This window comes from Chlamydotis macqueenii, chromosome 32, assembly GCF_036417535.1.
Source record: "Chlamydotis macqueenii isolate bChlMac1 chromosome 32, bChlMac1.mat, whole genome shotgun sequence".
NCBI classification, from domain to species: domain Eukaryota; kingdom Metazoa; phylum Chordata; class Aves; order Otidiformes; family Otididae; genus Chlamydotis; species Chlamydotis macqueenii.
The window spans coordinates 246,407-260,337 of record NC_141587.1 but is presented as its reverse complement, the minus strand read 5'-3'; the positions used below and the strand labels follow the sequence as shown (position 1 = coordinate 260,337).

At 53.4% G+C, this 13,931-nt stretch overlaps 1 protein-coding gene across 1 annotated transcript in view; it reads right to left on the bottom strand.

The window, feature by feature from the left end:
- The window catches only part of LOC147596912 (axonemal central pair apparatus protein HYDIN-like), a 33,525-nt gene that overhangs the window by 15,989 nt on the left and 3,605 nt on the right, over positions 1–13,931 (bottom strand). Inside the window, exons 6-10 of the mRNA XM_086769217.1 lie at positions 11,048–11,182; positions 9,635–9,834; positions 8,386–8,510; positions 4,909–5,110; positions 2,078–2,261 (exon numbers count right to left, since the gene is read on the bottom strand). Of these exons, the coding sequence (XP_086625343.1) occupies positions 2,078–2,261; positions 4,909–5,110; positions 8,386–8,510; positions 9,635–9,834; positions 11,048–11,182 (846 nt within the window). The remainder of the gene's footprint in view (positions 1–2,077; positions 2,262–4,908; positions 5,111–8,385; positions 8,511–9,634; positions 9,835–11,047; positions 11,183–13,931) is intronic.

The following is a 13,931-nucleotide window of genomic DNA, read 5'->3' as shown; positions in this document are numbered from 1 at the left end:
GCAGACAGCAAACCAGTTACCTTCAAACGTTACACTTCTTGTGTGCAACCACAGCCCTGTGGCCTAGATTTACAGCATCACTGAAGAGCAAGGAACACTTAGCAACAAAAATTTCTAAGAGAGTTTGGAAGCAGCTGCAGAAAGCTTTTATCTGTCCCTTATCTCTACTGGCACCTGGTAGAGGCATTTTGTTAAATCAGGGCAATAACGGAGCAACCAAACTGGCTGACACTCCAGCCAATCAAGCAGGATTTCCTCAGAGGTACCAGCCAGTCCAAGGAAAAGGCACCTCTCTCCCGCACGCCTTCCCGTATTGCCCTGTGTCACCATGGCTACATGGGGACTTCTGCTCAGAGCAGAAGAGATTCAGAAAATCAAATGGCTTTTGCCATTCTCCAGTATGAAGGAGCCGCCTCTTACACCTTTCCCCTGCGGGCCTCCTCCCATTCCTGTATCACCACTGCTGCGGGGGGCGGAACCGGAGCTGGGTCAGTGCCCGCACGGCGTTTGTCTGACGCTAGAATTTGATCCTGGCCCAAGGCAGCCCAGACTGTACAGCAAAACGGTGAACTTCCACTGCCCCAAAAATACAGCTTCAGCAAGAACCCGGCAGAACGCTGCCAGTGTCCGTGGCCAAACAGCCAGGGAGTGGACGTGAGCCCCGGCAGGCGTCATCCAGAGTGGCTGAGTCCCTGCTGGGACGATTTGCTCAGTACTGCCGAGACCACAGTGACGGCTGCCATGGTGCTGGGATCTCGCTGTACACTGTAGAACTAAGCAGGGCGGGAGGGAGCCCGGAGCTTTGGGCTGATGTCGTTTCTTCTGTCACAGCCGAAAGAGATGAGGGTGCAGCACACAACCCCCCCTTGCCGGGGATGACGTCTTGCCACGCTCCAGGAAGCCATTCAGCGATGCCCCGCGATCCTGACCAGGGACAGATCTCCACACCTCTGAGGAGCTGCTGCATCCCAAGGCACAGTCAGGCGAGACTCCTCGAAGGCCCCAGAGGAAACAAGCCTATGGACTGGCAATAAAACCCATCCTTTACAGGCATCAGCACAGCTCTCTGGAAGAATCCCAAGGCAGCATCATGACTGGAGCCTTGCGCTCACACCCTCACTCCCAAGGGAACCTGCACCAGCCGCTAACAGACTCAGTCTCCTGAGCTCCCGAGAGGAAATCACCATTCTGCAGGATCCAGCGCGCAGGCTGTTGGCAGGACGTCCACAGGGAGCCTCCCTGCATTGGCAGTGAAGCTATAAGCCAGACCGTTTGACTCCAAAGGTGGAGGGCAAGAAGAAATAACCAGTTACACTTTATTCTACTATGCCCTGGCTAAAACCAAGTCTCTAAAGACATAACTCTTCTGGGAACGGACTGGCATTTCTCCCAGGGGTTGGGCTTATTCTAGCATTTACTCCAAAGATGAGAAGGGATTTTGCACTGCGCAGGCAGCAGCCACTCTTCATCTCAGACCATGGAAATACTCAGAATCAGGGCACGGGTCAGCTGAAGGACGTGGAGCTTTGCTTGCATAAACAGAAAAGCAAAGTATTTTCTGTACCTCTGTGCAACAGAACTCAAAAAGTCCGTTTAAACCTGCCAGCCTTGTGTCCAGGCTCACAGGTGACGCTGGGAGGGAGATGCAGACGTGGCAGAGGCCCAGGTCATGTGAAGGGACTGGTATTTCCGTGATTACACTTGGGCTGAATTTGGCCTCCTCTCCACAGAGGATCACGTCATTCTTCAGGTCCATATGTGAACTGGGAGTGCTCTGTTATCCTTCCTTAATCCCCACGCAGCGCGTCAGGTGTGCCCTCACCTACAATAACCGACACCCCTGAAGCCTCTCAGGACACATTCAGGGCCCGTAATTTCCACCCCTTGCAGGAGCCCAGCTTTAGGCAAGCTCTCGCCGCCTGTCAGAAATCCTTTCTGCAGCAAGCTCTCCCGGCCTCCCCACAAACCCAGCGTTTGCTCTCTCGGCACCCAGCCAGCTGACGCGGGGATCTGCCGAGTGACCTCATTCAGGGAGGAGGAGGAGGAGGAGGAAGGGAGGTTCTCAGCTATCGCTTACCACCGGCTCAATGGTGAAGATGTCACCGGAGAAGAGCATGGGGTCTCCTTGCGCCTTTGCTCTCTGGTGCTGGAAGGGGTGGGAGAGAAGGGGAAGGCGATCTCGGAGAGAGGGGTCCAGCGCGCACTCGTGCAGAAAAGCATCCCTCTCGTCCTCTTCCTGCCTCTGCAGCCTGCGACACAGCCTGCAGCCAGGGCAGAGACAAACCAAGCAGATAATTTCATGAGCAGCAGCTGTGCAGAGCCTGGCGTGTAAGCGCAGGGGCAGCACCATGCTCGGGGGGGAACCGCAGGCAGCAGCAGCACAGCAAGGGGCTGGCCCCGAGCCACGGGGTCCCACTCGGGGATTGTCACTTGCTGCTGGCATGGCAGGTCGTTTTACTCCACGCTGAGAAGCCACAAAGACGTTTTTGGAAGCCAGCAGCCTCAAGAGAGGCTCCTGGCTCACAGCCACTGCCACAACTGATGGAGAATCCTCCAACCTCAACGGGCTTTTCCTGCCATAGAGCTGCTCGGGAGAGGCAGGGAGCAGACAGATCAAGGAGCACCCACTGCGGTGCTTCACTGGGAAGGGCAGAAGAACCTGGCTTTCAGCTGCAGGTTACTGGCATCGCTCTTTTTTTCTTCCCTTTTGGACCTGCAGGGAGAAGCTAAAGGTATCTGCTCTCTGTTCCCTACGCTGCCTTCCACGAGCGGGTCCCAGAGCACTTTAAGAGCAAACGGAGGAATCCAGGCATCGCATCCCTTTGGTGAAATTTATCGTTTCATACCCATGAAAACAAGAGGCCCTGAGAGGAGAAGGGACTTGGCCTAGCATCACCCAGGAAAGAAGTCAGGACCAGCATCTCTGAATCCAAACCCTTACGTCTAGCCTTGAACCACCTCATCTTTTTCCTCTTTCTGGCCTTCTCCGCAGGGCTGTGACGCAGTCAGTCTCTCCCGTACTTGGCAGTTGCAGCAGAAATCTCTCTAGCCTTTCAAGACCACAACCAAGAGAGGAGAAGGGAGCACTGCTGCAGAGCAGGTGCTTCCTAGCTGGCATACTGGTGTCCCCCTTCACGCGCCAGTGCCCTGGCCACGACGAATGCGCAGGTGACAACTCTGCGGGGGGATGACTGGAAGGCTCCATGTGCAGAAATCAAGGCAACGTAGCACAAACAGGACAGCGATCATCACCCGGCTAAATCCAGAGACAATTAGAAAGGAAATACAGCCGTGGGCATTACGAGCTGCACACAGACAGAGCCTCGGGCAAATGCTGTCACCAGCGCCGAACACACTTGCTTTGGCTAGCTCCCCGTGGAGCGCAGTGGGATATGTTTCTCCAAGGCTGACCTACAGCGCTGTGCATGAGGAGGGCTTCCAGCCACTGAGCTGAACCACCCTCAGCTCCACCAACGGACAACAATTCCACCATTACATCCCAGACAGTCCTGCGTGAGAGAGAGCAAACCCCTGGGGAGACCTTCAAACAATCCGGGTCTTTGTAGGTCACAGCCCAGTGCAGGGTCCTGCGCTGCCTTCCCTCCCTGCTCTCAGACCTCAACAGCTTCTCCAACAGCAGGACAGTGGCCTTGGAGCCATGACCATCCCCAAGGCTTCCAGGGAAGGAACAACAAAACGTCCTGGCCAGAGTCTAGGACACAAACTGGCATGAGAAAAAATGCAATTGGAAGGAAAATCAGGCTGAAGTCTACTGTGGGGAAAGCTGGTGAGGGGAAAGAGGATCACTTAGGGTCCAGCCTGAGGCAGGCAGGTGGGAAGAGATGGCAAAGGAATGGTCCAGGGAAGTACCAAGAGATGGTCATGAGATTTTCTTTTACCACCCCAAGCTTGCATGGCAGTCACTCACTGTGGAATCAAAAACAGAGAACAGTGGAAAACGAGTTCTGGCCTTCAAGGCACTTCTGATCTAATTACCTTGAACTTTATTTGCTCAGAAGCCCTTACAAAGTGCTCCGCTTTAAGGCAGCTTCCTGACCAGCTCTAGGTTCAGACCAGCTCCTGTACACCTACATCCACCCAAGCCTGAACAGTCTCACGAGGATTCCCTAAATCACCCAAGCCTTTAAGGGTCATTTCCAATTCCTCCCCAGGGCTCTGTGTGTTTCTCTGCTGCCCTGAACGGGAATTTCAAAATTTCACCAAAGACACCCTTTGAGGATCCTGCCCCATCTCTCACCACCGCAAAGACCCGGGTTGCTGAAGCCCAAATGCATTTCCAGGCCCTGTGCTGCCCCACCTTGCCCGCAGAACCCTCCAAACTCTCCCCAGCCTCTAGGAAAGGGCAGAAATACCTCGTTGTGCTGGGAAGCAGGACAGTGCAAGGCAATTCAACACCCTGCAGCAGGCTGGCCTCAGCTTCCCGGGCCAACAAAGCACCCTGCCCCCCACAGCACTGGAAAAGGAGCTGGCCGTTTTACCAAACCTGCAGTGGAAGAAACTGCAGTGGCTGCCATAATAGTTCTGTTACCTGCAGCTCCATGAAGTCCCCAGGCAGCCAGTGCTGACACTTTCCTCAGCCTCATGGACCCTCTGGAGCCCAGCGATCTCTGGGCCTCAGTGCCTTCTGCTCCCACAAAACACACATTTGCCATCCAGTCATTGCAGCCAAACTTTCCTCCCCAAAACATCATCCTCAGCTGGAGTACGAGCGGAACTGGAGTGGGAAGTGCCGAGCTCCAACATCCTGAAGCTCAGTGACACACGCCCTGACACTGTGGACGGTTTCCTTCTCCTGAACCATTCAAAAGCACCACCCCCCCTCAGAGGCCATATGTTAGTTTTGCCCTTGAGCAGTGTATCGGACTGAAATGACTCTCTCAAACGAACCTCAGCTTCCTCTGATCCTCCTCTTCCTGACTGACAAAAGCCTTCCACTGGAAGTGGACTGTGATATCGCTCCGATTGTGGATGACCACATATCTCTGGTTTGCCAGCCGCAGGTAAGTCTTCTCCAGAGTCAGGGACTTGCTCTGAAGCCTGACGTTGACATCTGCAGCTGCTCCATGAAGGCTCGTGTGGGTATCTTCACCTGGAACAAAGCACAGGAGAGTCTTTGCTCATCTCACTCGCTGACGGAAATACAAGGAGCAGAGCAAACCACAGGAAAGAGAAGGAAGTGTTACAGCTCTCAGCAGCAGTCACAGTTCACATTTAGCACATCTTGATAGATGTGTGTGCAACATGGGGGCAAGCTCAGCTCCACATCGTCTCCAGCTCTGGAGTGTGCTGCACTGGAGAACTGCTTGAGAGCTAAGAGAAGATCTGAGCTTTATGAATACCGACTTGCTTGAGACCAGACTAACTCTGGAAATGCATTTTCCCACATCCACGCGGGGTGGGCTAAAAGTCACCGGGGAAGGGCCAAGTCACCAGCAGGATTTTTAGCGGCACTGAGTGCCAAACCCTTTCCAAACCTGGAGGCGTGCTTGGCATGTAGGCTTCAGAAACCCTCTCTGATACCATCATCTGATGGGAAGGCAATGAGTAGGGATGTGCTGTAGCCCAGAACATCCCAAGTCACCTTCATTTCAGTATGAGCTGGGATTTTTCACACCCAGACACACGTACATGGAGGAAATGGCGGAGTTTGCACATGTAAAGCACTGAAGGTCAAATTTTTATTGTAAGTGTCATTCTGCTCGTAGCAGCAAAGCTTTTCCTCACGCTCATCTGTAAAGTTTGTGGCAACAGGACTCCCACCACATGCAGAGTCTATCCAGCAGACAGTACCTGCGTACTCCTACCCAGGACAGCGTAAAGGATGCACAACTGAAATCAATCCAGTAATAGGCAAAGGGAAAATTGTGACGTATTCCCACTGAAGAGCCCCATGTCTGCCTCAGCAATGCTAGGGACAGATTTGACCCAACCTCAGCAAAAACTGAAGCAACACAACACGCCCCTGACCCTGCCTCAGTCACACTGACGATGGTGTGATGCACTGAGAACTACCGCCACTGGTGAGCAAGGCAACACAGACACACAGCAAAGCCAGGAAAATGCCTCCCAACGCCCTCCGCTGCCAGTTTGCTCTTGGCGCTTCTCTGTCACCATAAACAGTCTGTCGGTGGCTCTGAAAGAGCAACCCCGCTGCTTTTTGTACGCGAGCCACAGGCAGTCCAGCGTAGTGCAGGACAAACCAGCCAGGGCTTGCCGCGCCAGACTGGGGGATGTTGTCTGGTGCTCTGCACTACACCTGCAACCAGCAGCTTTTCAGACGGATGGATTCAATGTTTCCCTTTCACTTCTGCAATTAATCTCAGCAGCCTTTTCCTCATTGGCATGCTTCAAGCCAGAGAGAAAAGCCCTTAACTGTTCCCTTGTTTCTTCTGGAGTTTTCCCCACTTACTCCTCAAGTGACTTCTAGAGCTGACAGCACTGCTGTGGCCTGATCTTGGCTTCTCATACCCCACTCTAAATGTTATCCCTGTCTCAGGAGGCACTGAGTACCTCCTGCCAAATCCCAAGAGCCCTCAAGTCCTGGCTACTTTAGTCCTCGTGTTGTGAAGCGTGCGGTGTAGATGGGCAGAGGGCAACATGGCAAAAACGGTCAGTGGCAAGACAGCGGAGAAGCAGTGTAAAGGATGGAGGTGCGTATGAGACGGTGGGCGCTGGGGACAGTCTGACAGGGACATGCGTTCCCCATGTTGCACTTCAAACACAGCTGTCATGGTTTTGTTTAGTGAGGAGGGGCCTAAGGTGGCAGCTTCTGTCGGAAACTGCTAGAAGTCGCTCCCCTTTGTTCAGTGGACTTGGCCAGGCCTAGGGCGGACCCGCTGCTGGCCAAGGCCGAGCCGATTGGTAGCAGAATGTCCCACGATAACGCCTCTGCGATAACGTATTTAAGAAGGGGAAAACAGAAAAAAAAAAGAGAGAGAAGAGAAGATGTGAAGAAGCTGAGCGGGGGCAGAGGCACAGAGGGGAGGCACAGGCCTCATGGGCCTTGCAGGCCTCACCCTCTGGCCTCTCGCCAGGCAGCCGACTGGGCCCGACTCGGTCCGGCCCGGCTGCAAGAAGTGGAGAGGAGATAAGAAGTATCTACCAGCCTGTTGTGAGGAATGGCTGCGGACGCCAAGGTCAGTTCAGAACTGAGGGGGAGGAGTAATGTGGCTCCTGGCCAAGACTCCCCTGCAGCCCGTGGTGACGACCATGGTGGAGCAGGTTGTTCCCCTGCAGCCCATGGAGGTCCACAGAGGGGGAGAGATCCACCTGCAGCCTGTGGAGGACCCCACACCGGGGGAGGTGGATGCCTGAAGGCGGCTGTGGCCCGTGGAGGGCCTGCTGGGACAGCCATTCTGGAGAGACTGCACTCTGTGGAAGAGATGACCCACGCCGGAGCAGTTCCACGAAGGACTGTGGCCCGTGGGAGGGACCCCACGCTGGAGCAGGGGAGGAATGTGAGGAGTTCTTCCCCCAACCATGAAGCAGTGGCGTAAAACAACGCGTGATGAACTAACTGCAATCCCCATTCCCTCTTCCCGCTGTGCCGCTCGGGAGGGAAGGTGGTAGAGATAATGTTAAGCCCGGAAGAGGGAGGGGTGAAGGGAGGTTATCTTGTTCTCTGTCTCATTCTCCTGCTGTTTGTAGTAATAAATGAATAGTTTTCCCCAAGTCGAGTCTGTTTTGCCTGTGACAGTAACTTTAAGGATCTCTCCCTGTCCTTATCTCAAACCTCGAGCCATTTTTCCTTATATTTTCTCTCCCTGTTCTCTCGGAGGGTGGGGGAGTGAGAGAGAGACTGCACAGTCTGGTCCCGATCGGGGCTGAACTACGACAACAGCACTGTCTAGGAATCAAACTCCACACCCGTGTGTGCACACTGCAGTGGAGAAGCAAGGTTTCTCCTTTCTCCACTCAGCAGCTCCCAGCAAAAGAGGGTTCCAAAATCTCATTCCTGTTGGAGGGGATCTACTTGAACAACCCCCTAACCACCAACTACTTCCACGTTTGAGGCGAAGCTGGGACAGGGCAGCTACACCTGGAGAGGGAATGAAGGTGGCTGGGACAACGGGGAAGGCTGGCGGATGGCTGTCACGGGGGGTGCTGGGTGGAGAACACCTCGCTGACTCCAGGGTCCCCCAGGGATGGACCAGCACACAGGACATACAGACCAAGCACAGACTCAGCCCTTGCCCCTCATCTGCTCATCGCTAAGCACTGGAACGTGCAGAGCTTTGGAATTAAAGGGTTTAGAAGTTGTCTGCAAAGCAAGCTGAACTTTATTCTGCTTAGAAATGCAGAAAGGCAAAAAATTCCATTTTGAAGGACACCGAGAGTGTGCACCACGCACTGCCCGGCACTTACCCGTGTCATAGTGAACTATCAGGGACCCGGAATGATCCCCGGTCTTCAGTGGGTGAAACTCCACAGTTACTTGCATGGCGTCACCAATCCCAAGAGTCCCGACGGAGTGATCGACAGAGAAAGGGCTGCAACGCAAAGAGAGATGTCAGGGCTATCGGGGGAGATCTGGGGACTCTGTTCCTTTGGCAGCCTGGTTCGCTTCAGCTCACCTGTGCAAGCAAGGAGCAAACAAACCACGGTCAGTAGGAGAAAACCACAACATCCAGGGCACAAAACAGAGCTACTGACTCCACTTGTGAAGAGAGGCAGCCCTCCGAAGATCCTGTGGTATAAACCGACCTCATCTCTCCCACATCCTGCATCCAGTTCTCTGCAGTGAGGCTCAGGGGTGCAAGTGCTGGCAGTGCGACCAGAGCGTGGGTTTGGAAGAGCACTCAATTGGTTTCCTTGCAGATGTGGTGCCAACAAGGCATTACCCTCTGCCGCTCAGCAAACTGGAAAACCGGTGACTGTCTTCTGAGACCAAAAGGAGCAACACAGGCTGTCCACAACACCGTTCCCGACAGGCATTTGATCAGGGGACCGCCGGAATACCATGTGCTTGTGGCTGCCCAGAGAATGCATGTACTTGGCCGAGAGTGGTCTGGAACCATTTCAGAAGGCACTCACCATCAGGAGGTTGCAAGCTAGCTACTCACATGTTCTGGGACTCTCCAGAAAATCTGGGAGAGAGGAAGCTCCAGCAGAAAAGGCCCCCAAGCCCTGCACCAGATATTTGCTGCATCTTTTGCCTGCGCTCTCATTCGCATTCTGGTTTGGGGCTGTGGTTGTTGTGAAGCCAGTGCCTGCTCATCTCTACTTAAGAGCTTATTCTACCAAAGCATCTTTGGTCCCAGGGACCAGACCCAACCTACTGGAAAACAAAGCTCCTGGACCTCACAGACCTCAGGGCCTACATACCAATTGCTTTGGGCTACCATCTCTGATTGCCCTTGCTAATAGAGACACAGCTGCTGATAAATTCTTGAATGCCTCTTTCACCAGCTCATGGCTTGCCCATTTCCAGAGTTTTCTCAAAGGCTGCATCACACTTCAAACACTCTCGGCAACAGCCAAACCCACATGGCCTGCCCGCTTCCAGCTACGGCTGCAATGCAGCAGCTCAGACGCTCCGGTTCCTTTTTGTTCCCGTTTCCTAACTACGTGATCACACAACAGTGTTCTGCACAGAAAAGATGAGCTCCTTTACCTCTGAGTGCTGATGCGGTAGCGGGCCTCCCGATCCCCGATGTTGCGAACCAGCAGAGTTTTCTGGGTGCTGTACTTGACCGGGCAGACGGAGAAGTCCAGCTGGTCAGGGAAGTCCAGGACAGCTCGCGCCCCTATCGCTCGGATAGGCACAATGAACTTCTCCCTTTCTGTGACGCAGATGAGCTGGTGGAAATAATCCTGCAGGGAGAGAAACAACCTCAGCACAGTGCATTTAGTGCCATTCCCACGGCAGAAGAAAAACGGCTCTTTTCCACCACTCCAGCAGCAGCGTTACAGAATGGAATAGCACTTTCTACGTTCATGACCTTTCATACCAGTGGCACGACTTGGACAGGGCTGTTCCCTTGCAAAGCACAAACAACCCCACGGATTCACCTGCAGCACCGGACAAAATTATCTGATACTTGGATTCTGAAGCAGCAAAACAGAGTCGTTTCATGTGAGGGGTGACAGCCGTAGTGAGAATCCGCCTCCATCAGCACTGCAGACTGATAAAGGCACCACTACGAACCCGGCTGTGCCACAGCACCAACTCCAATCCCAGCAACGCAGCCACCTCGTTGAAGCCTGGCAGGGGATGCTTGGGGACATTTTCAAAAGGACTTCACCATGTGCACGACCAACAGTCAGTCTTTGGTGAAACGCTTCACATGCTGGACTCACTCATTGTTTTACTCTCGGGTGGGTGTGGGGGACGTGTGTATTCCCCACCCCTTCCCACAGCATTAGAGCATCTGGACACCCAGAGCTCAGTGTGCCTGTGCCAGGCTGGCTCCCTGCCACCCGCACAGCGCTCCCTCTCCCCTGGACTCGCAGCTGGATTGCAGGTGGGCAAGTATCCTCCGTGACAGCACACCTGCAGGGCTTGAAAACAGAGCGTATGAAAAAGCATCGTCATTCAGCTGTCTCACTGCTCTGTCCAACATGAGACACGTTAAGGTGACTCCAGGTTTCAAAGGCGGCGGTCCTCACTCTGATCAGGCTCACTTCGCGTCCTCCAAATAACAGGTCGCTGTTCAACAGACTTTTGTGTTTATCCTGAGTGGAGCAAACCCATCGTGATGCAGCAATGGACAGATACTAGAAACCAACGCCTTGAGAGGCCGCCCCACCGCAGACAGTAGACGCTCTCATCCCTGAAGACCACAGACATGACATTCAGTGTTCCAGCGCTGAAGGATAAAACCAGTCTGAAGCATGCAAGAGCCTCCAGGCTAGGAAAGCAGCATCTTCCCCATGAGGAAAGAGTGTCCCCCCGCTCTAGAGCCAGTGCAACCCACCGAAACCAGGAACATTCCTCAAAATCCATACCAGATGCCCTGTTCTGAATCCAGCCCTGCACGTTCACCTTTCAGTGAAGGCACCAACCTCTTGGGACCTCCACTCTCACCTTGTTCTCCTCAGGGGTGAAACAGATGCGGAAAGTCGAAAGCAGGCCAGGTGCTACCTTACGGCACGCAGCATTGGGACCTATCAACTTGAAGTAAGGTGAGCTCTCCAAGATGACCTTCACTAGCCGAGGAACCTGCAGCAGAGACATGAAAAGGTGATTTTGCCACTGGTGGAAACATGAGGAGAAGAGACTTGGCCATGCCCTGGTGACATCCTTCCTTAACCAGCTTTCCAAGGCACTTCTAGCTCTGGAGGTATGCGCACATAACTCACAAGGGTGGACTTGAATCCATTTGGCCTGGGCAAAACAGCTCTAGGCCAGAGGCAGTAGGGCAATGTCCTGCTGCCAAAGAAGGGCCAAGCAGGTAAGACACCAGCAGTATGGAGGTACAATACCTGGATCAAGCCATCCACATATTCAACAAGCCCAGGGGACCTGCTTGCTTCTGCCTGCACGCATCCACGCAGTCACGCCTCTAGAGGCAGAATGCATTCTCTGAAGGCAAAGTGGCATTTGTGACACCACGGCAAGGGGGACATTCACTCCTAACATACCGGGTTGGAGCGGGGCAGTCAAGCTGCGGTGCTACAGAGTCATGCAGGCAGACCAGCAAGAGAAGGAGACCACAGACATTACTGGGAAGAAAAGCAAGCTGAAGAAGAGCAAAAGGAGGAACGCAGGAAAACAAAGAGACAGCCCCAGGAACAAGGAGACGGCTAAGAGAATGTAAAGCGGGCTGTAGAGAGGCAAGGGAGAAGCACCATCCTCTGCAAGGAAAGGCTGGTGCAGCAGACGAGAGCAGTCAGCTCACCAAAACGATGGAAAGCCAGACGAGCCCTCAGGCTGTGCCCATCAATTATGGCCTTCAAAGGCCTTGTCTGCCAGCACTGACTCACAGTCTGGTTTCAGGATGAAAAGCCAGTCTCAGCTCCCCGGAGGCTCTCGCTGCCTGCTGATTGCAGCCAGGCAGCTGCCAGCACAGGCAAGCCACATTTCTGGAGATTCCTCCCCACACCCAGGAGGCCCTGCAGGCACCCTGCTGCAAGGTTCTGCCCTCTGGGACACCACCGGCACGGACACAGCAAACAGGCATCTTCTAGCACACAGATATCAGCCCCTGGGCACCACATCTCTGAGAAAGTCTGAACTTTGGGCTGACAGGCAGCGTCACTGATAAACAACCAGCCCACACAAGGCTGGGCAAAACGGAAGTTCAGCCTGGGCCACCCGCCCGAGCCTGATAACCCATGGCCAAGGCAGTCCTGAACTCTCCAAATGCTCTCTGCTCCCAGAAATGCCCTGGGGCAGCAAGGGCCAGGAGCCAAGATCACGCTGCAGACAAACGTTTGGGTCCCCAAGTCCCCTGGCCGATGAGCACACAGGGCTGAGACCTGCAGCAGAAGTCACCCAGCACATCTCTGAGAGTGGGGAGGAGCAGCCTGAAGGCAGAAAAGCAATTTTATAGCACACAGGTAAGAGCAATAAGAATCTACCTGAGCACTGGTGTCTCTGAATGATTGCAGAGCCTCTGTTTGGAATAGAGTCTGCTGTTCCCTGGATTTTGACGGAGCAGACAAGCCTCAGTGTGACTCAGAGGAGTCTGGGAAACTGGTGAGAAAGTTTGGAGATGGAGTGCAACCCTGATTTTCGCCAGGACATTACCAAAAGCCAACAGAATTAGAATATAACCTCTCCTGGGACTGTCATCTCTATCTTTGTGTACTTAAATACGACAGGGATTTTCCTTAGAGCTGATCTTGTTTTCACACCAGTGCTGTCCAACAGGTCAGGTCTTACTAGCTTCAAAACGAATTCATTCAGGAAAAAATCAACGGTTCACACATTGCCTCTCCTTTACAGGACAAATCCCAGGGAGCAGCTGAAGAAGAGCAAAAGGACAGCAGTAGGAAAAGAGAAGCTGAGGCACATTTTAAGCAGGAAAGAGGATACCTACAGCAAAAAGTGTTCAAAATCAGTCTGGGCTGCACGAATGGTTTCCCCTGGGCTTGGGCATCCACGCTGCGTCTTTCCTATATTCCCAAGCTAAACGCCAGACCAGGAATGGCACAGTGCTCTCCAGCAGTAACGGAGGGACCACACCTGCACCCTTCCTTGCCAAAGGGCCTTCCTTCAGCCATGTCCTTGCCAAAACCTGGTCTCTCCGGATGCCCTTTGACTTCTCTTGCTGTTCCTCCACCTGCAATATGCCCTGACAGTTTTCTTTTTTTTTCTTTTCCACCTCTTTGTTTTCCCCAACAGGCAGATTTGGAGAGAGGGTTAATTCACCTGCTCTTGTGCACACTTCCACCTTCCCGTCCTGCCCTCCTCTCATGCATACATCTCACTCTTCATTACGGAACAGTACCTTCAGTTACACCTTTCTTTTCCCAACCTTTCTCTGCTTCCAGCACACTTACTGTTACGTATCAAGAGAAACCTTGTGTGTGCAATCTTCTCTCTCAGAGCACTTTCTAACTCAGCTCCTTTCCTCTCTCCTGTCTTCTCCCACCACCTTGCTCTTGGCACACGCCTCATTTGAGCAAGCGCTTCCCCTGCCAAAACTCAAAAGGTCTCAATTTGCCACTGCACAGCGGAACAAAACTGCTGATGTTTCTCAGCTTTTGCCTTCTGAGCTTTCTTGGGAAATCTCAAAAGGATCACAATTTTTTTCAAGTAAAGGTGGAGACCTTCAGGACCACATTACTCTGGATGTGCTGAGGTCCTCCAAAAGGAAAGCAGAGAGCCATGCTCCCTTAGAAAAACCTGAGCAGAACACAATTAAGCTGAGCAGGAGCCTAAAGTGGCGCCTGAAGGGCTCCCACTGCTTCTGCTCAATCAGGCTGTTTCCACTGCTCTTTCCAACAACTTTCCTGGAGTGCTA